Below are 20,570 nucleotides of genomic sequence, written 5' to 3' on the forward strand. Positions count from 1 at the left end.
CAGTGTCAGGAAAGAACAATCCACAGGGGAATACTGAATGCATTAGCCTGTGCCTATACATTCCTATTATGTAACTTGGCCTATATTCAGACAGTCAAAGCTGTGCTTTATTGTGAAATTACTTACTCGAATCTATTAGTGGTTGTGATTGGCATTAAAGTCAGCAAAGAATAAATCTCAATTCTTTACTGTGATGGATTTTCTGGCAGCAAATGATCTTGGAAAGCCTTCCACCCTTGTGCTCGCTTGCCAATTTAAATCTCCCTCTCTCGGCGATGCAGCTTCCGCTTTCAGGACCATGAACAGCGCCGTCACTGCTTTTTTTCCCCCTTTTTTTTTTTTTTTTTTTTTTTGTCATCGAGAGCTTATACGGCAAGCTTGAGGCGGGGAGGTAAACTTTTGGCGATATCAGAGTGAAGGTTTATAGCGTGTGTATCCGAAACTGTTCGCGCGCCTTCAGCCCAATGTTCACCACAGTCCGTCGCAGCGATAAATAAGTGCGGCCACGACCGAAAGGGAGAGGCACCGAAGATAGGCTCCAGATATGAAATGAATATGCACAGAGACGATTCCGTCAAACAGATTTGTTGCTGTCTGCCGCCGGGCTGCTAAGGAATAAAAAAATAACAACCGCGATAACAATAACAAGAATAAGAATAATAAAAAAGAGAGGAAAGAATCGGGCGACCTGCAGAGCGAGAAGAGAGCCGAGCGGAAAGGACTGCTGTGCGGGGGGACGCAAAGGGACTGGATCTGCATGTGAGACCGCTGGTCTACTCACACCGGAGGCAAGAGATGCAGCCTGCGAGCAAGCTCCTGACTCTGATTCTCCTCATCTTCATGGGCACAGAACTCACCCAAGTAGGTTGATTTTTAATTTTTAACGCCATTTTTCCACCTTTTTTTTTTTTTTTTTTTTTTTTAAAAAGGTCGAAGTAGCGGTTAATTGGCTCCAGATCCAGTAAGAGATTACCCGCTTTACCTCGCATGAAAGAGCCGGGTGAATTAGCCCTCTACAACCTACCCCAGCTTAAACAGATTAACGGGCGGGATTACACGATGTGAATACATTGTGGTTGACGGGGCGCGGACAGGTCCAGGAGAGCCCCCCGCTCAGTGCCTCTGACAAACGGGCCAGATAGAGGGAGAGGACTGCACGGTCGGTCAGTTTCCTCATCATCAACTGGTCCGATTAATCAGCTGCAGCACCATCCTAGTACGATAGAAAAGGGTTGCCTGTAGCATTATGTATGTGCGTGTGTGCGTGTGTGTGTGTGGTGGTGGGGGGAGGCCATTGTTGGAGGATGCTTTTAAAAGAGGGGCTCCACAACCAAATGCAGAGTCTCATAGAAGGTGTTCTGAGCATGCTCCGTGACCACAGTGTGACTTGCTGGTGCCTTTGTGAAGAGAAACGAACACTTGAGTCCAGCAATGTCAAGCCACTCAGCTCAGTAGTTTTCAAACACTGCCCATCACTAAAGTGCAGATGTGGGATTCTTTACTGGAACTATGAATTACTTCATGGTGTGCTTAAACACCATTTGTAGAAATGCATAAAGCAGATACTGTTGCAGTAAATTGCTTGCTTTGTAAATGATCACAAACAACAGGCTTTGGTGGTTGGGGAGAGAGTGAGGAAGTGGGTTTATTTATTTCAGGGCCGTGCCGTGGAGAATTTGTGCATTTAGTTGTCTTTGCGCCAGCACAAAGTGATACTTCATGGAATTCTCTGTTGTGTGAATTCAATTGCGGCTGCTAATTAGAGGCCACAAAAAACAAATAAAAGTGACAGAGTGACACTGAGGTACTATCAGTAAACATGTGTCTGTGATATAATCCAAGCGACAGACTCAATACAATGTGCTAGAAGTAGGTTGCTGCAAGCCCCGCTGGCCCTGGCAACAACGTGTTAGAACAATATTGGCGGTATACCACTTTGACAGAAATATGCCAGCAATTGATTTCCACAATTTTATGAGAAATGTCAGCGAGCTGTGAGGCGAACTTTTTTTTTCTTTTTTAATTCAGAGAACATAAGCCTGGTTTTGACATTTAGCTGGTATTTGATTTGTAATTTGATCAAAGCTCTAACCTTACACAGAGTTCGTACTGGTGTACATTTAGTCTTTTTTTCTGTACTGAGGCAACAAGTTTGAAATATGGGACCGGACGTTACAGCTCAGCTGCAGAGTGCAACAGAAACGCTGACACATCGGGGTCAGTTTGGACAGTTTGATGAAAGCCATCAAGTGGGAGCGGAGTGGAAAAACATGGCGATTTTCATGACATTCTCTTCAAGTCCCACGTGGCGATGCGCGGCCCCAAGTTACAGTGACAGTTTTTCCACGATGGACTGAGAAGTGTGTGTCATCTGTTCAAAGGTAAGTCCATATTAGCCTGTAGAAATACCTGTCAGCTCCCTTCCAGAAGCCCAAAAAGACAAAATACACTGACAGGCCCTATTTCTACTCCTGCTTTGGAAACCTGCAGTGCATTTTTTGCTGTTGGACAGCCGGGCCTCTCCACATTGCCTCCCGGTTTGAAGGCCAAAATATATCCAGTGAGAGGTGGATCTAAACTCTAAAAGATAGAGAGCTTTTCACTGCCAGATTACTCATCAGAAGAAGAAAAAAGGAAAAAAAACACCCAAGCAGCCTGCCCTCAACCTGTGATGCTGAACAATGCCGCCCTCATAATGGCCACATTAACCACCTTGCTTCTCACGCAGTTTGAGACAGCGTAGGGCGGCCACAGCTCTTTTCTTTACATCTCTTCAAAGTAGCGGGGGGATGCCTGATTAGCGACGACCTCTCTCTTTTAAATCTGCCCACGTTCATTCACCTTCTATCCTCCACTCTGCTGAAGGATTTGGCGACTGACTAGCCTTCACATAGAGCAGAATAGTAAGCAGCCAGAACGGCATCTGTTCCTCACCTAGTGGCTCAACCCCGAGCTGCAAACCCACATCCTGAAGGATAGATGAAGCAGTTATAACAGTCAGTCCTCATCCAATGATCATCCTACAAAAAAAGACTATCAACACATGTCGCGCACTCTTACAACCACTCTGACACAAAATAACGCAGCTATTCTTTCTCATTTAAGTGGAAAGCTGCCAATATGTCTTCCCCTTTAAACAACAACAAAAAAAGCTCCAACAAAAGAAACCGTTTGAAACCGTTAAGGATTTTTAATGTATGAAAAAGAAAGAAAGAGAAATCAATCAGATTTTATGTGAGAACGCAGAGATGGAGTTGAGCTGAATTGCAATATGCGTGGTGTGATTGGCAGGCGGGGTTGAAGCTATTTATTATTCAGTATGGCTGGCTGAGCGATGAAGCAAAGGGGAGAGAGTGAGAGCAGAAGAAGAGTAGGTGGAGGTACGGTGCATTTTGTAGTGCACTTGCAGGCTGGAAATGTGAATTTTTCTCTTCTCCGCTTTATTAAACTGGATACTGAATGTGACAGAGTGGTTATCCTGCTGTAGGCATGCAATATAAACATCAGCTCACTACAAACTACAGCAGCCTGTGGTCGTGGGAGACCACCTTTTGTGCTAATGCTCAGCTTTTAAATGTTTTCTGGTAACTTCTTGGTCTCGAGTTTGGTAATTTTTGTTGTGGTTGGATGCGCTTCTTTATTTGCCCTGGTATAGCTACACATCTTGTATTGCAAACTGACATTAATGAAGGCAAACCCACAAAACACAAACCACATTCTTAAAAAAAATAAAAAGGATTGTATAATTTGAGCAACACCTCTCCATCAAATTTGTATTTGTGTAGGGTTATTGCATTAACTTGTATAACTAAAACTGTGCAAATGCTTCCAGTGCATCCATCCACTTGAGGTCTTGTAGGCATGTGTAAAACACTGATTGGCTACTGAGGAGTTCTAATAAAAGATTTTGATTTGTCTGGCTTTCTGGCAGGTCAACGACTGATCGGTGAGTTTAAAAGAGCACTTGTGGCCTTCCTCTTGCTTCAGTGTCGATCATTTTATATTAAATAACTGGCCCTACTAAATGTGGGGGTCACTAGCTTTGGAATGATGTGGAATCCACAACGGTGAAGCCTGAAACCTGAATAAATCCATGCTTTACAAAGCTTTGCTGTTAGAGACCCCCTGCTGTGCTTTGCTGAACTGCACGGCAACACACAGGGTGAGGACCCGAGTGAAGCTGATCCCTGCAACACGTTGAAGCCGCCTCTTTTTGAGTTCTCACCTCAAAGGTCAGGGAGAAGTGTTGAGAGATTAAGAGCAGCCAGAGAGCGAAACAGACAGAGAGTAAGAGGAACACATAGGTGCAGCGAGCGCAGACTTTCCTCTCAGCTTTTCAGTTCACCAGTGAAATGCATTATGGAGCTGACAGAAATAGCCCAAACCTCTCTTTGCTATTCTGGGGGACCTCATGTATCATGCAGTACTTAAATTTAGCCCATAGGCTGGAGCAGTGCCCCATAGATCTGCTGGTGTAGACTCAGGCTCTGGACGTTTCCTGGTATTATCTGAGCAGCTATAGCCAGCTGATAAAATAAAACACACCTGCTGAAGATGACAAAATCAAACTGGCTTTGAAAACACGCCTAAAATATTTGAAGACCTAAAATAATCAATAGATGAGGAAAAAAATAAAAACACTAAGTATGTTTTTTTTTGTAGTAATCAACCGCTTTCCTGTAAACGTGTCTTTTTTTCTTTCTTTCTTGCATTTCAAACATTTAGTATTAGTATTATTGTTAATTTTTTTTAATTATTATCATTTTTCCCAGCAATGCCAGAATCTGTTGCACGGTGGCGCCAGAGTTCCACGAATCAAAGGCTCATCCTTTGTTTTGGGCTGAAGCCTCCAGTATCCCATCAATAAAACATATTCCGAGCCCTACCACATCACTGCCATTGCAGTGCGACACCCTACATGTGTGTGTGTGTGTGTGTGTGTGTGTGTGTGTGTGTGTGTGTGTGTGTGTGTGTGTGTGTGTGTGTGTGTCACACACTCGACTACTGCTGCAGCGGTTGTTTTAGTTAACAATGGTTACCATGCAGGACGCGATGATGTTTGCGCCTGTGTCCAAGTGCCTTTAATCCTCCTTTTTTGATGGGTGGGCTGTGGAGAAAGAAATGTCATTGCTTGCTGCTATAAATAATCCCGCAGCATCATTGTGGGCCGACCTCGGTCGCACTGCTCATTGCCATTCCCTCAGGGGACAAGTTAGTGTCGACCCAACTATGAGCGACTTCAGGCGCAATCCCAGATATTACCACGAACGGACCCAACCTGGCTGACATCATTGCGTCTGGTGATATAGATAGATCCGTAGTACCTCCTCCTTCCTCTTCACATCCATTTGGAGCCGCCTGTGTGTGTAGTCAGTGGCACTTAATCACAGAGCGCAGCAAGGCAGGAGGCGGACCGTCGGGCGTGAACGAAATAGTAACGGCGAACCGGAGAGGCGGCAGTGTGCGGGACAACGCGGGCAGAGGAGCTATCCAGAGAACGTCTCCAGCTGCTGCTCTCGGGTTTTAGCCCCCCTCCTCTTACTTTATCCGTGCACCGGATCGCGCCGTGCAGTTTTGCTCTCCGTCCCGACCCACCAAGTCTCGCTCTGCCGCCGGAGCTTCCGTGGAAATGTCCAAAAAAAGAACAGCCGAGCCGGAGTCCCGGGTGAAACACGAAGATGCTCTGGGCACCGCGACTCGCCTCTCTCGTTTCTCCCTGGAGTCTGTAGAATGAAGGCGACTTAAATTGAAAAGAAGAAGAAGAAGAAAAAGTCAATAGCAGAGCGCAAAAGATGTCGGTGCCTTTGCTGAAGATCGGCGTCGTGCTGAGCACCATGGCGATGATTACCAACTGGATGTCGCAGACCCTCCCCTCTTTGGTGGGGCTCAACACCACCAGGCTCACGGCGGCGCAGGGAGGGTACCCAGACCGGAGCACAGGAGTGAGTTTCACTGTTTACTGCCAGTGGCTGGCTTAAAAAAAAGGGAACAAAAATTAAAATAAATCCTAATAACAATTAAGAAATAAATTTCCAATTAAAATCCAGTCCAGATATAGTCACAGAGCTACTCTCGTGGGTGCCTTTGGTTTATAATTTAGAGCAGAAATTCACGCGCCTGCAAGAGTAAGAAAAAAAAAAGACTTGGAGAGAGCGTAATACATTCGTTCCTTCTTGCGTTTGATGTTGCTCCAGTTGCTTCTGCTACTGCTGATATGAGCATCCCCCACTAATGAAAAGTTATCATTTGGTAGTTTTGATGTGGATGCAAATGTGAAGAGACGCGGTGTTGCAAAATGAATGGCGTGGGGGAAAAACATTTCAAAGGAGTCTTATATATTCGCTCTGTAACAGCAGGAGTCTTCATTCTTTCTTTATATCCTTCAGTGTGTGTGTGTGTGTCAATGAGAGTCAGAATGAAGCGTTTCCCTGTCAGGCTTCCTGGCACTCTCAGAGCTGTGTTTGTGCCAGGGTAATATTATAAGTGGATGATTTGCAGCGATATTTAGAGCAATGAACGCTGAAGGCTGTTCTGTGTAAATATTAAATTCACTAAACTCGGGAAACAGAGTTTAATCTTGAATGTCATATTTTTTGTAATCATTTTTGTTTTAATGATTTATGGCTCTTTTTTTGCACATATCACACGTTTCGGGGTTTAGTTAACAATTAGTTGTTTTCTTACAGGGAGCTGTGTAACAGTGCTGATTACTACACTGAATACTACAAAGATGGGTGCTTGCTGGTGGTTCTCTTTGTCAGCGCATCCTTTGCTAGAAAACTGCAGCTGACTGACAGACTGACAGTGGCTGATTGCTCCGTTTTGGTTTTCACGCGAAGTCGCTCCTTCTCACTAATCAGCAGGTCTCTCCAGTGATCTTTTTTTTTGTTTCCTTTTCTCGCTGATGCAGTGATGAATGGCTTTGTCAAAGTCACCCCTCCATCCTCACCGTCGTCCCGTCAGCAGGTTAATAACTAGTGTTATCCATCGGGGTGGGAGGAGGTACAGCGAAGGGGGGGGGGGGGGGCATGTTCTTGACGTCATACATTATACTCTGAGGTTTCACACACACCCAACCCTGAATGACGGGACAGGCTTCTGCTGTCAACGATTGGCTGCTTTAGAACACACAGGTGATAGTGGCGAAAATGGGTGGAGCCTAAAGGTTTGTGGCGTCCTGATGGTTATAAATATAATAAAGCGATAAACACGAGGAGGTTGTTGCGTGGCAACCCCCCCCCAAAAAAAGAAACATTACCCTGTTGTCTTTTTATTGTTTCCCCTCCCCTTATCTATGCCTTTGTTTTCAGGTGTTGCCAGCAAACCCAGAGGAGTCGTGGCAGGTGTACAGTTCAGCCCAGGATAGCGAGGGAAGGTGTGTCTGCACTGTGGTGGCACCCCAGCAGTCCATGTGCTCACGAGATGCCCGTACCAAACAACTGAGGCAGCTGCTGGAGAAGGTAATTATCACCTAACTCCTCCCCAGCCATCAAAAGTCATACAGTGTGACCCAGGGGACCCACTGTTACTTCCTCTGACCTTTTGTCACACACAAAGACATGCATAGAAACACACACACACATATATATGCTCATGTTTGTGGTCTTTTGCCTGCTGGACAAGAATAGAAGTCATGCTCTAATGAGCTCACGAAAACCCAAGGCATCACAGGAGGCAGCTTATTTGTAAGTAGATGATATCTAATGATGCACTCAGCTGAGTGCCCATACACTGGGAGCTTCCCCCATTTTACAGAAGCACATTCATAGAACCCTGCAGGTTAAGTTGCTCATTCATATACTGTAGCAGCAGCACTACAGTTACAGTTACTGACAACAGCAGATTCCTCCTAATGAATAAAAGATGAGCCATGTTTCTGGACCACATCAGATCTGGAGAAAACAAATGTCTGAACAATATGAATCCTACACTTGCGCCATGTGTCTGAGGCCCCTGACTAGTTGGCCTGATGTCAGAGTTTGTGAATCACTACGAGACGAACGCCAAGCCATATTGTAAAGTCTGTTGCCTTTTCTCTGCGTCTCCTATTCTAATTACAATGCAGACTGAGATTTTTTCTTCAACCACTCTTGCTCATTCGTACAGGTCCAGAACATGACCCAGTCCATCCAGGTGCTGGACCAGCGCACCCAGAGGGACCTGCAGTATGTAGAGAAGATGGAAGTTCAGCTTCGTGGTCTGGAGACCAAGTTTAGGCAGGTGGAGGAGAACCATAAGCAGAACATCGCCAAGCAATACAAGGTAAAAGATCCACTTCTCGAGCCATCGATCCAAGCGCCATTCCTTCATAGCTGCTTCTTTAGCTTACCCATTTCGTGTGTGAGTGTTTCCACTGTGGAGAGAACTCAGAATTGCCTAAATCACCATATTGCATCCCAAGAAATCTGCATGGATAATTAAAGAGGCAAAATAAATCGATACACAAAATGCCATAATTCATTTAAAAAAATCACGTTAAATAGAGAATCTGGGCTTGGAGGAGATTTAAGAAGATATCTTACATGAATTACAGTCACTGTGAACGATGGGCACAAAGATCTCTGCACACTGGGACAAACCTCCTTGACAACATCTAGTATACACTAAACCCTCCAAGGAGATTTTCTTTAGGGTTTCGTGTCCACATGTTAATGAACCTTTTTTGCAAACAGGGTAGAGGAGTGTTTGATGCAAGTTTTTACTAGATTTTACTAGAGCTTTAGGGATTTATCGTGTCTTTATGTCCTGTCTTCCTCCCCTCAACCCCCAACCGGTCTCAGCAGATGGCTGTCCCTCCCTGAGCCCGGATCTGTCGGAGGTTTCTTCCTGTTAAAAGGGAGTTTTTTCTTCCCGCTTTTGCCATGTGCTTGCTCATCTATTGAGCAACACATAAGTGATAACAGGTCTACATTTTTAAAAAAAGGTCACAAAAAATTCAGTGCCACCTCTGATTATGGAGTATGGTTAACACCCAGCCCTGTTTGCAGTTACTGAGACTAATTCAAGCGTGCCTGTGTTCCTACAGCTGTTCATACCATCACCACCTGCACTGCTGCAATCCTGTCAATCATGCATGCTCAGCAGTCCCGTGCTGCCAGCGCCTTTCAGTGCATGTGTGCAGTTTTTTTTCCTGTAACATGTCTTAAGTGCATATACTAAGTGTGTTTGTCTGTGTGTCTGTTAGATAGGTTAGCAAGCTCTAGCCCCTGTCAACAGTTTGTCATTTTCTTGCTTGCAGGGCTAACTTTAAGACATGTAAAGAGAGCCACAGGTGAAGAAGAGGCAGGTCAATTCCAGATTCCCCTGAACTGGGCCACAGTACTGAGAGCATTTGGGCGTCAAACAGTTAATTTACCTTTAGCACCATTAAGACTAAGAAACCCCACCCTTCTCCCAAACCAACCCACCACTGATCTCTTCCTGCATGTTACTGCTGTCAAAGTTTTCCATCTAAAAGCTTTTTTAAAACGTAAATACATAATTATTATTATTATTATTATTATTAATTGCTGTTTTTCATTTTATTTTCCTTTGGCTTTTGTCAATGCATATTTGGTTATTCAACAAATCTTTACGTAAAAACTATAGACGTACAATTCGAGACACTTTGTTGTGTGTGACATGTAAAAGCATGTAACCCTTAATACGATGTTGCATTTTAAACGATGATGACCAATAAAGAGCTTTCCCAATTGTTGTCGGTGTACCGAGGGCTTGCTTTTTATCGGCTGGTCACTTTCCGGGACGGAGCCACCTGCTCTGCTCGTCACAGCGGGTGGAGAGTATTTTCTGGGTTTGTCCGCTCAGACACACACCTGCACAAACAGAACACCGCAGCTCACGCGCACAGAACACAGGACACGGAACACGCAAAAGCAGGGGGCGGGTGTCGCGAGATGAGAGAAGAGGCAGGATAGAGTTAGAGTAGTCAGGTTCAGACAGGTGTTTTGGTTTATTTTCCCCTTCTTTTCTTTTCTTTTATGGACAGCGGGCTCTCCTTTTTGCCACGCATGACACTCAACCGAGCTTATTCTAACCCTTTCAGGCCATAAAAGCGAAAATGGAGGAGCTTAGACCGTTGATACCAGTGTTGGAGGAGTACAAAGCCGATGCCAAATTGGTATTGCAGTTTAAGGAGGAGGTCCAGAATCTGACGTCAGTTCTAAGCGAACTTCAGGAGGAGATGGGGGCCTATGACTACGAGGAGCTCCACAACAGAGTGTCAAATCTTGAGGAGAGACTCCGAGCATGCATGCAAAAATTAGGTAGGCACAGACAGTTATTGGCTGTTGGCACACACTTTGCTTCAAACACATGCATGCACAAACAAGCCCACTGACATACATGAGTACGTTGAATGGCTAGAAAGAGATCCTCAGGCATACTGGCACAATACAGAACACATGATAAGAACATCACACGTGGCTATAACGATCTACCACTAAAATTCATAATTCAGCGGTATTAAAACAACAGTGTATCTTACGGTTCTCATCTGTACGTGCTGGTCTTTTTTAAAGGCTTTATCTTGGGTCTACACTTGAAAACTGAAAGTAATCCAATAAGGAAGTCCACAACATGACTATGCATGTTCTCTGCTTTTAGTACTGTCTATAAATCCTATTCACCCTTTCTGCAAAGAAACAACCCCTGAATGGGTTCTGGGTTCCTGAAATTTTGGATTCCTTCTTTTCAACACACCTACCTTTTAACTGTTTGTTTGGGACACTGCAATCTTTTTTAATTGGATGATCAAATCAAATAGGATGCTAAAAAAAATACATAATTAGACACAGCACCAACCTGCAACCTGCACGCACCCAGGGATGGTTGAGGATGACGAGAGCTACCGAGCTTCTTCATCTTTTAGTCTGCGATTTCTCATCACATCCTATCTTTTTGCTTTTAGCCCCTGTCTGAATCTTTTCACACCTCTGTCACATCCCACAGTGCTAATAGATGCACACCCACACTACACTGACTAAGATATATTACGAGAGCAGGGACACTTGCACGCGGCACATCGCGGGTATATTGTGTCCCTGTTTCAAATTATGCGCAGCGGAAGATGACAGAAAGAAAGAAAAGCTTTTGGTTATACTGGCGAAGAAAAGAAAAGAAAAGAAAAAAAAGACAGTCAACATGCTCTAAAGGGATTAAGAGTGAACAAACAGACTACAAAAACACACACCTAATCTCTCATCACCAGTTGTTTCTCGTGCCATTCTTTATCTCAGCATACACTGCTCTTTTTTTCCTAGCCACATCTGCTTCCACTACCCACCAGCCTGGAGTCTTTTCTGTGTTTTCACTCCCAGTTCAATTAACATGCCACCCCTCACACATCTATGGTCAGGCTGCCAAAGATAGGAGAGTAGGGACCAGCGGGAGTGACTAAGTGTGTGTGTGCGTGCGCAAGATCAGATGAGATAAAGGTGAGGTCACCCAGCGAGAGACTGGCTCAGGCAGAACAGAGGGTGGCTATTCCTTTCATCTTCACACGATTGCAGACGCACTCATGCGTAGTGCAACCAAATACAGTCCGGTACACTTGCATTACTTAGATTAAGCTTGCGAAGGTCACTCGCAGCATTTGCATCTGAATAATAACATTGAGAGGAAAAAAAATAGAGCAAAGTTTTTAACAGACAGGAGACTCTAATACAAGGTGGTATTGAGAAGGAGACAGAGAGAAAGAGTGATAAAGTGAAGGCGAGTGGGAAAAGTGAAAGAGAGTAACTAGGGTCCCCGCAGAGCTGTCCTTCAAGCTGTTTTGTGCCGGAGAAAGTAACAGCCCAACGGCTGCTGGGACACAATGGCCATCGATCAAGAGGACATGCCAGCTTGCTGGGCAATAATCAAATAAATAAATCACCTTGTGTTGTGCCCCAGCACTGTGGAGGCACTGAGAGCTTCAGGCAAATCCAGTCTTTTCACACTGAAATGCTGATGAATGAAGCAGGAAGGTCACTCCGGCACATCAAGCCCTCTGCTACCTGCTCTGCTGCCACTGGTTTCCCTTTATATTCTGGCTGTAAAGAACTAAATTAGACTATTTCTGTCATTTTAAACAGCTCACCAAAATCACCTTCTCTCTTTTCCTTAATTAACCCTCCTCCTTTTCTTAAGACTAATTCTTAAATGAAATCTTTTTGTAATTTAGAGCGGTGGGGGCTTCTTTCCCTCTCCACACATTAAGACTAAGTGGATAGCTAATTAGTGGTTAAAATTATTACGACCAGCGTAGCTAACTGACTATATATATAAAACAATGTTATTAGCCTATTACAGCTAGGTAGCCTAAATGAACTCATAGACTTGTGAAACAAGATAACTTCTTTATGACACCTGGAGGAAGATGTTATGTGTTATGATTTAGCCATACCTGCTAAACATGTGTACGAAAGAATTTCTTTACATACTATACCCATATAACATCCACCTGTGTCATACCAACCCTCGGCGTGTCCTCCTTCACTACATCCATCAGCCTGTTCTGAGGTCTTCCTTGTTTCCTCCTTGCATCAGTACATTTCTTCTTCATTTCTCAGACATCCTCTCATGCACTTATATTTATCTGGTTAAAAGGTCCACTGCCTTCTCTCCTAGACATCTCCACACCTTCATAGGTATGTCACTCTTCACATCGGGCCTCTTTTCCTCCTTACTAAACAATAACCATCTTTCCTCATCCATCCACCCCTTTCTCTCTCAGCTCACTTTGCTCATTTATGCATTTCCATTTCTATCCTTAATCACCCCAACATGCTGCACATCCTTTCCACTGCAGTCTCTCTACCTTGCCAAACCATATAAGTCATTTTCCTCTTCTTTAGTGTCCAGCCTCATTTACATCTCCTCCCTGAATTCTGCACAACATTCTTCCTTCTTCATCATTATCTCTACCTTCAGTCATTTCCTCTTTCTCTTTCAGATTGTACCTTCTGTGTAAGATAGTTCATGTGTGTGTACCTTCCTCCATTCCTATGTGACCGTGCGCCTCCCTCTTGTTGAAGTACATGTTCACTGCAGCCTTTTTTGCAAAATCCACTACCATCTGTCTAAGACCATATCTACCCAAGATCTCCTTATCACTGTTCCCTTCACCTACATGCCCATTGAAGTCTACTCCTGTCACCCCTCTCTCTCCCCCCCGGGAACACCCTTTACTAGGGATGGGTACCGGTATCCGGTGCCATTATGGCACCGGTTCTCACATAAACGGTAGTAACCAGACCGAAAAGCAGCGCACATTTCAGTGCTTTATTTCGGTGCTTATTTTTCCTGAAATGTCATACACTTTGGATTCTAGCCAATCATTTTACCTTTGCAAGCGTAGTAGGCGGGCCCAGGTACGTACTTTCTTTTAGAGCAGAGCTACAGATTAAAAATGCCCAAGGCGAAGCGGTCAAAAGTCTGGCTGTACTTCACAGCAAAAGATGCAAACTCAGCACCCTGCATCAAGTGCTTTAAGGTGATACTGTGATACTGTGCAAAGGAGGTAACACCTCAAATCCGATGAAACACCTGGCGACATATAGCATTTTGTTAAAAGCCGAGAAATGCACCGTATTTGATAGCTTGCTGCGAGACCTCACACCGAGCACATCTACTGTGGGTGTGGTGCCTGTAATCGGACCCGGAGTTAGCAACATCCCCCAAAAACCCGAAGAGGAGAGTCCTGGCCCCTAGCCCTGTCAGTGTAGCAGAAATGATGACGGATGATGATGGCAGCAGCAGCCGTTCTTCTCTGTGTGAGTAGCTTAATGTTGTCCGTGTGTAATTTACGTTGAGTAGGCTAACCACGTTATTACATTAATGCACATAAGGTGAACTAGCAAACATCATCATAGTTACATGCGGCTGTCTTCTTGTTTGATGGCAGATACTCCCTTCACCCTGGCCAAAAAGGCTAAAACGACCAAAGAAAAAGTGGAAAACAGATAAATATGAGAGGTTTTTGGACAAAGTTTGTGTTTTTTCCATTGTTTAAGCACTGCTTCCAGCCCAGAGTGATGCCATATATGCCCTATAGCTGCAGAAAAGGCTAACATTGTTATCTTTTTACAAAAAAAACAGCTGAACATGAGAGGTTTTTGGACCAATTTTGTGTTCTTCATTCTTTAAGCACCGGTTCGAGCACCGTTTAAGCACCGGCACCGTTTCAAAAGTACCGGTTTGGTACTGGTATCGGATAAAACCTAAACGATACCCATCCCTACCCTTTACAGCTTCATCCAACTTCAGCATTTCTCTTTCTCCTTTTTCTCTGACAACATTCAACATCGCCTCTTTGATTTCCAGCTTCAAACCATGATCCCGTATGACTCTCTCTTTACCTCCAGAACATTCTTCACATACTCTCCCTTCAAGGCTTCCCCTGATCCATTTTGCTTCCTATCTTTGCTACGATAGAACAGCTTAATCTACCTCTGACACTCCTGTTTTTTTCTATTCTATAGACCCTTCATTTAAAGTTGTGACCGATTTACAAATCGTATTATTGATCCAAATATTTGATTTCTGCCCTTTGAATATAATGGCAGTAAGTGACCCTTGTAGGGGTCTGATTGCTAAAAATATATTTGAATAACAAGATAACTGTAAATATTCAGACTTTAAGAGGCAGCCTGTTCATGTAGGTACCTCTAGTAGAAATTCTAAATCGTCACATTTTGGGCTAAGGGCTGTTAATCTATGGTGCTAGTGTCAGTCGTTATGCAAATGTACTGTTTATAAGGTTGGGGAATCCTTCAGTCAACTCAGACTGAAAAAATGTTTCTCCCACTGAAAACGTTACATCCAGATGAACAGAATTAAGTTTCTGGGGCTGATGGCGGGCTTTGTTGTTATATCAGCTCCAGTTTCCATTAGGTTTTCTATTTGATTTCCCTTGTACTTCAGTCCAGGCATATTCAGGCCAAAAGGGGATTAGACCTTGTGCACAACTCCAGAATCCAGATCCATCAGCTGGCCGTCCAGCAGACTGCAATAGTAGTGTCATTTAAAAACAGAAGCATGATTAGAGAAAAGAAATAAATAAATCAATGGCCAATGTATTAATGCAGTCTCTAATCCCACTGAGGGTTACGTAATGGGACTCAAGCCCCCACTGGAAATAGTAAATGCTGCTCATGTGACCATGTGTTTGTCTCTCAGCCGCCGCTGAGGTGCGATGCCGACGCATTCTCACAGGCACGACATATGCTGCACACAGAGACGCACAAACACTCTAACACAAAACCACAAGTTTCTTTATGTGGGTGATAGAAATGAGATAGAGGGAAGCAGGTAACCGAGGGAGAAAGATAAGCAGAGGAAACACAAATGAAATCGATGCCGTCTGACTGCAGAGTAAAAATGACATTTCACAGCAATGAAGCGCATGACAGATGATGGAGTTGTAACAAAAGGCGTCGTTGCATCCTGCTGTTCAAATGAACTTGGGATGTGATGAAATTAACTTGTCAAGACCATCTCATTGACTCTTGTCTTTATAAACTATTGTGTGAAAGCAGCTTAAATGAAGAGATGCACTGCGAGAGCTTTTGTTTAGTAAAATCATGTCTCTCATTCCTGCCTGTGTTCATTAGAAGGGGTACGCTAGTCTAACTGACTCTCAGTCAAGAGGGACACAGAGCCCGGTGTTAGTTTTGTCAAATTCTTTAACACCTCAATCAGCACTAATTAACACTACAGCAGCTTACAAGTAGCACGCAGGAACAGAATACACAGAGGCTCTCCCTTTCCTATCCTATCCTTCTCTCACTTTTTCACACATCCACATGGAGAAAGTAAAACAGGCATTAGCATGTGTGAACTGAATAATAAGCACCACTTGTGCAGTACATCACGCAAAGAGAAAGGCGTAGCAACAAGCTGGACTTTGACTCGTTTATCCTTTAGGCAAATTCATCAGGATTCAAAGCAAATGACATGAATCCCGTGCAAGAAATTGTGATTCGGTCTAAATGTGTAAACAGGCGTTGCTGTGGGTATTTCCTATCTCGCTTTTTCCTTGCAGCATGCGGCAAACTGACAGGCATCAGTGACCCCATCACCATCAAGACGTCCGGATCCAGGTTTGGCTCCTGGATGACTGACCCTCTGGCTCCTGAAGGAGATACTCGGGTATGTGGCACACAGTCACACAGTGTGGGCTGGGTATCAAAACTGCACTTACCTAATATCTGCTCAGGTGTTATTTAGGAAGACAAGTCCATTAACTGTCAAGTCACTTCTTATTTTTTCCTTCTTTAGTAGTTAAGAAACCACTGGCTCTAGTTTCTCAAGGCTATTTTCAGATTTCTAGTAACACTTTATAATCCAGCTGCTGCTACTTTTGTCTGGCCAACACTAAAAAGCCCAGTATTGTTCAGATTACCATCCAGAAAAAAATCTGATAACACTTTGTATTACAGCCCTTAAAGGCATAAATCTACTGTAATTAAATGGATATTGATATTCATATCATATTTACCCACAGATACTTAATAGGTACACTAGAATAAGGAGGTAGCAACCCAGGTTTTCACAGGATACAATGAAGTAATTATACACTAAATAAATTTAAGTAATGCTTAAGCAATGTTACAACACAATTTATTATGTAAGTAACTGTAAGGACATCATAATTTCATGGCAATTTTTCTGAACAATAAAATTTAAAAATATATATATAATTCCCGACCTTACATTGGAAGTACACTGCACTTTTCAGGGCATGGGCCATATTTTGGAGTGCGTTAAACTTGGCAACCTTTCATGGGAAATTACTTACACAGTATTAAAATGACTTTCAGCACAATTTGTGTCTCTTTTCCTGTAAAAAACTCATAATTTAGGCACTACTTAAAGTGTACTTGCATGTAATTATTTCTCATTTCCTTTAAAATAATTAAATATTTTATTTTCCTGTATAATAAATTAGTTTTATGTACTATTTTTGTAAAATCCTGACCTGTTAACCTCCTTATTCTAGTGTGATAGTTGCATGTAGATAGTTGCATGTAAATATAGTAACATTGTACTTCCAAATAAAATACATCAAAATTTAATTTGATTACAGGAGAATCATTTTTTAGTCGTGGGCTGTGATGTCTTGATACTAATCTGAACATTACTGGGATTTTTTATTGTTAATAAAACAAAATAGTAATATCAGTATGTCAACTTGAGCTAATGTGATTTATAAGTAAGTAGTTCCATTTCTGCATTATTTGAAATGTGTGGTTTGTTTCCTGGTCTCTATTACTTTAGCAGTCGATTGCATCTGATTTCCCTTTGCAAAGTGCATCTTCCTGCTCAATAAATAGGCCTGCCTTCACTACTAAAACACATTAAAAATAAATACCAAGTATAAATCTATACGATTTGAACAGGAAGCTGCTTGGTTGACAAGAAGCTGGAAATAAAGAGAGTTTATTCGTCTGCTCAGCGTGAAGACGCCCTTTCTGCTCCCGCTTTATTAGACGCATCAATAAGAGATGGAACGCACACGAGCAGAGGGAGTAAAAACTTCAGCTGCACACGGCTGTGCATCTGTACAGTTACAGTTTCTGATGGCTAACGGTTCTGACAACACAGGCCACAGAATTTTTATGGTACAAACGTCTTTACCAGCAAGGTTGAAACTTACTGCTGACTACGATTATTTTTTAGCAGACTTACGGCAACTTCCTTTGGTTGAAACTAATACATTTTGAACAGAACCCATGAAAGATGTTCCTCGCTGTCAAAGGGCAGAGAAGAAAAAACAGAGTTTAATTGATGGAAGCAGACAGGCCTGCCCCAATTCTTTTCATCTTAAGGTTTTCTTACCTTTCCTAAGTACTTTTTTTTTTAGCCCCGTGGAGTCCTTCTTTCTTGATGTGAATCATTTTTAAGTTAATCGTGACAGCAGATATAACCAGGTAGAGGAAGTCTTTAGGTTTATCAGTCCCACTGTGACCAAGGAAGTATTTGAGTCTCCAGTGGCTCTGGAATGAGAGCTCTCTGCCCACCTCCACAGGGGCCAGCAGGAAGCTGGGTCATAGCAGCTGAGACAGGCCTTTTATCTGGAATGATGGGCATTATCCCTGTGGGGCCGGTGCATGCCACCCTGCGGCTGTCATCCTGACTGTTTGCATTCAGAAGTAGATGGATTTCAGCTTCGCCTGCTCCTCGAGGAAGTCTCAGCACTAACTTAATTGGGATGCTTGTTGACGATGTGATTTGATTTATTCCGCGTGTGATGTGCATGCTCGATTCTCGAATTCACAAAGGCACGCAGGAAGGATGATGATAGGCATTTCTAGCTTTGAAGTACTGCTGCGTTTTTAATTCTCTCTCTCTCTCGTCTTGATGCTTAGGTCTGGTACATGGATGGCTACCATAACAACCGCTTCGTGCGGGAGTACAAGTCTATGCATGACTTCATGACGGCAGACAACTTCACGTCCCACCGGCTCCCCCACCCGTGGTCAGGAACAGGTCAGGTAGTCTACAATGGCTCCATCTACTTCAACAAATTCCAGAGCCACGTCATCATCAAGTTTGACTTCCGCACCTCCTCCATCAGCAAGTCCCGGCAGCTTGACTACGCAGGCTTCAATAATGCGTATCACTATGCCTGGGGAGGGCATTCTGACATTGACCTCATGGTGGACGAGGGAGGACTGTGGGCTGTCTATGCCACCAATCAGAATGCCGGGAATATTGTTATCAGCAAGCTGAACCCCAACACGTTGCAGATCATCAAGAGCTGGACCACCAACCACCCCAAACGGAGTGCCGGCGAGTCTTTTATGATCTGTGGCACGTTGTATGTGACCAATGGCTACTCGGGAGGCACCAAAGTCTACTATGCCTACTCCACCAACTCCTCTACTTACGAGTACATCGACATTGCCTTCCAGAATAAGTACTCACATATCTCCATGTTGGACTATAACCCACGTGACCGTGCACTCTACGCTTGGAACAATGGTCACCAGGTTCTCTACAACGTCACACTTTTCCATGTCATCCGCTCAGAGGAACTGTAACCATGAACATGGATCGAACACCATAAATGCATATTGTCTGTAAAGGAAATCTCACTATATACAAAAATATATCTGCTCCAAGAGACTCTATGGCAAGACCATTCTATTTATGATATCAAAGAATTTCTGAAAGACTGTATCAACAGTGAATGCAAAGTAGAGTGAATGTGCATATGAAAAAATATCTAAAACTGAAGGGTTTCATTCCAAAATGTGATAAATCACAAACAAGAAAAAGAAGCCGTATCTGTTATTATCACAGATGATTGCGTCAAAAGCAAAACATTTTTGTAAATAAAAGGTCGTAACATGACTTCTTAGTCTTAGTAGACTTTATTTTAATAGCTGCCATAATTTTGTTAAAGGGTCTTTTATTTTGGAATGAAACTCTTTAATTGTTTGCCGTATAGAAAATGACTGTAAAAGTAGATATAAATACATCAGATTTAAAAGAATAAGAACAGTTGCCAAAAAAAAAAAATCAAAACAAAAAAAAACACACGCCTTTTTTTATATCATGGAATATCAACCTAAGCTCATTCCTGTGGCTCCAGTTCTTCTGCAGAAATCCTCCCGGCTGAACTTTTCTTTCGGTCATTGGGGGTCCTGAAACGAAGACTGTTATAATAAACTGTTGGATCCCCGTGTCCCATGGACATAACGTTAAAAAAAAACAAAAACGGGAGGTCACTCTAGTCAGAAGACTTGATAGCCTAATGGATGCTGTGTGTCATATTCTTTTTATTAAGTACCGTAGCAAATCAGAAGTCTGTAGAGAAACAGAAAACATCAATAACAACATCCACTAAAAGACCTGAAGGCACTGACTGTTGACAGCGCTGTTGTTTAAGATGATTTCCCTGTGTTGGTGACTATGTGTGAAAAAGGCTTTCTTTGCATGAGTGTTTTCTATCACTCCGGTCTTCTGAATGTCTTTTTTGCTGTATGATACTATTAAAAAAGGTGGGCGGTAGGGTGGGTGGGGGAACAAGGTAGTATGCCTTTGGGATTTGGGGGTTTGCAGAGATATTTACCTTTTTCCTGCTTCCTTCGATTTTGTTCTCGTTCTGTTTATTTCAATTTCTTTGCAATAATGGGTTTTTTTTTACGTTTTTGTATCTCTGTAACTGTTGCCACCAGTTTTGCCTCTCTATTTGTTTATTTGGACTGCGTAGGAGGAATCTATCTAGCTCACATCTCTCTGAAGTAAAAGAAAAAAAGAAACAACAGAATGTATCTAGTATTGTATACTGGAAACCAGGCCCTTCTATTTTCAATCCACCTCATGTAGTCGGGAGAGGGTTTTTTGGGTTTTTTTACAGGATAAATCCTGTCTCATGTCATGTATCCCCCCACTGCTAGTGAAGGATAATGCTGTTTAAATGTATACTCTTGCTGAGGACAAAAGCTTTTCACTCTTTTTGCGCTTTGCTGGACATGTGTTGTATCTGAGATGAGATAGTTAATGATTCGTGTCAATAAAATAGAGAAATCTGACGCTCGGATTGCTGCCTTTAAACGCTACAAGGTGCTGTGTATCAGTAC

At 43.1% G+C, this 20,570-nt stretch overlaps 1 protein-coding gene across 2 annotated transcripts; it reads left to right on the top strand.

Moving 5' to 3' along the window:
• The first annotated feature begins 339 nt into the window (after window positions 1–339).
• On the top strand, window positions 340–20,303 carry olfm1b (olfactomedin 1b). Of its 2 annotated transcripts, none has more exons than XM_080868641.1 (6): window positions 340–861; window positions 7,311–7,460; window positions 8,107–8,262; window positions 10,046–10,265; window positions 16,025–16,131; window positions 18,351–20,303. In XM_080868641.1, exons 1-6 carry the CDS (start codon window positions 796–798, stop codon window positions 19,023–19,025), a joined length of 1,374 nt encoding a protein of 457 aa, XP_080724767.1. In that variant the 5' UTR covers window positions 340–795; the 3' UTR covers window positions 19,026–20,303. The 2 variants fall into 2 exon arrangements, with proteins under 2 accessions (XP_080724767.1, XP_080724766.1); XM_080868640.1 differs by lacking the exon at window positions 340–861 and adding an exon at window positions 4,979–5,942.
• The last annotated feature ends 267 nt before the right edge of the window (window positions 20,304–20,570 follow it).

This window comes from Rhamphochromis sp. 'chilingali' (genome assembly GCF_963969265.1).
Source record: "Rhamphochromis sp. 'chilingali' genome assembly, chromosome: 2".
Classification (NCBI taxonomy): Eukaryota; Metazoa; Chordata; class Actinopteri; order Cichliformes; family Cichlidae; genus Rhamphochromis; species Rhamphochromis sp. 'chilingali'.

Bases quoted from the DNA above. Each gene is read 5' to 3' on its own strand.
- olfm1b (XM_080868640.1), top strand. From the start codon at position 5,793: ATGTCGGTGCCTTTGCTGAAGATCGGCGTCGTGCTGAGCACCATGGCG. The intron at 8,263-10,045 runs GTAAAAGATCCA...TAACCCTTTCAG, and splicing joins ACATCGCCAAGCAATACAAG to GCCATAAAAGCGAAAATGGA. The intron at 10,266-16,024 runs GTAGGCACAGAC...TTTTCCTTGCAG, and splicing joins AGCATGCATGCAAAAATTAG to CATGCGGCAAACTGACAGGC.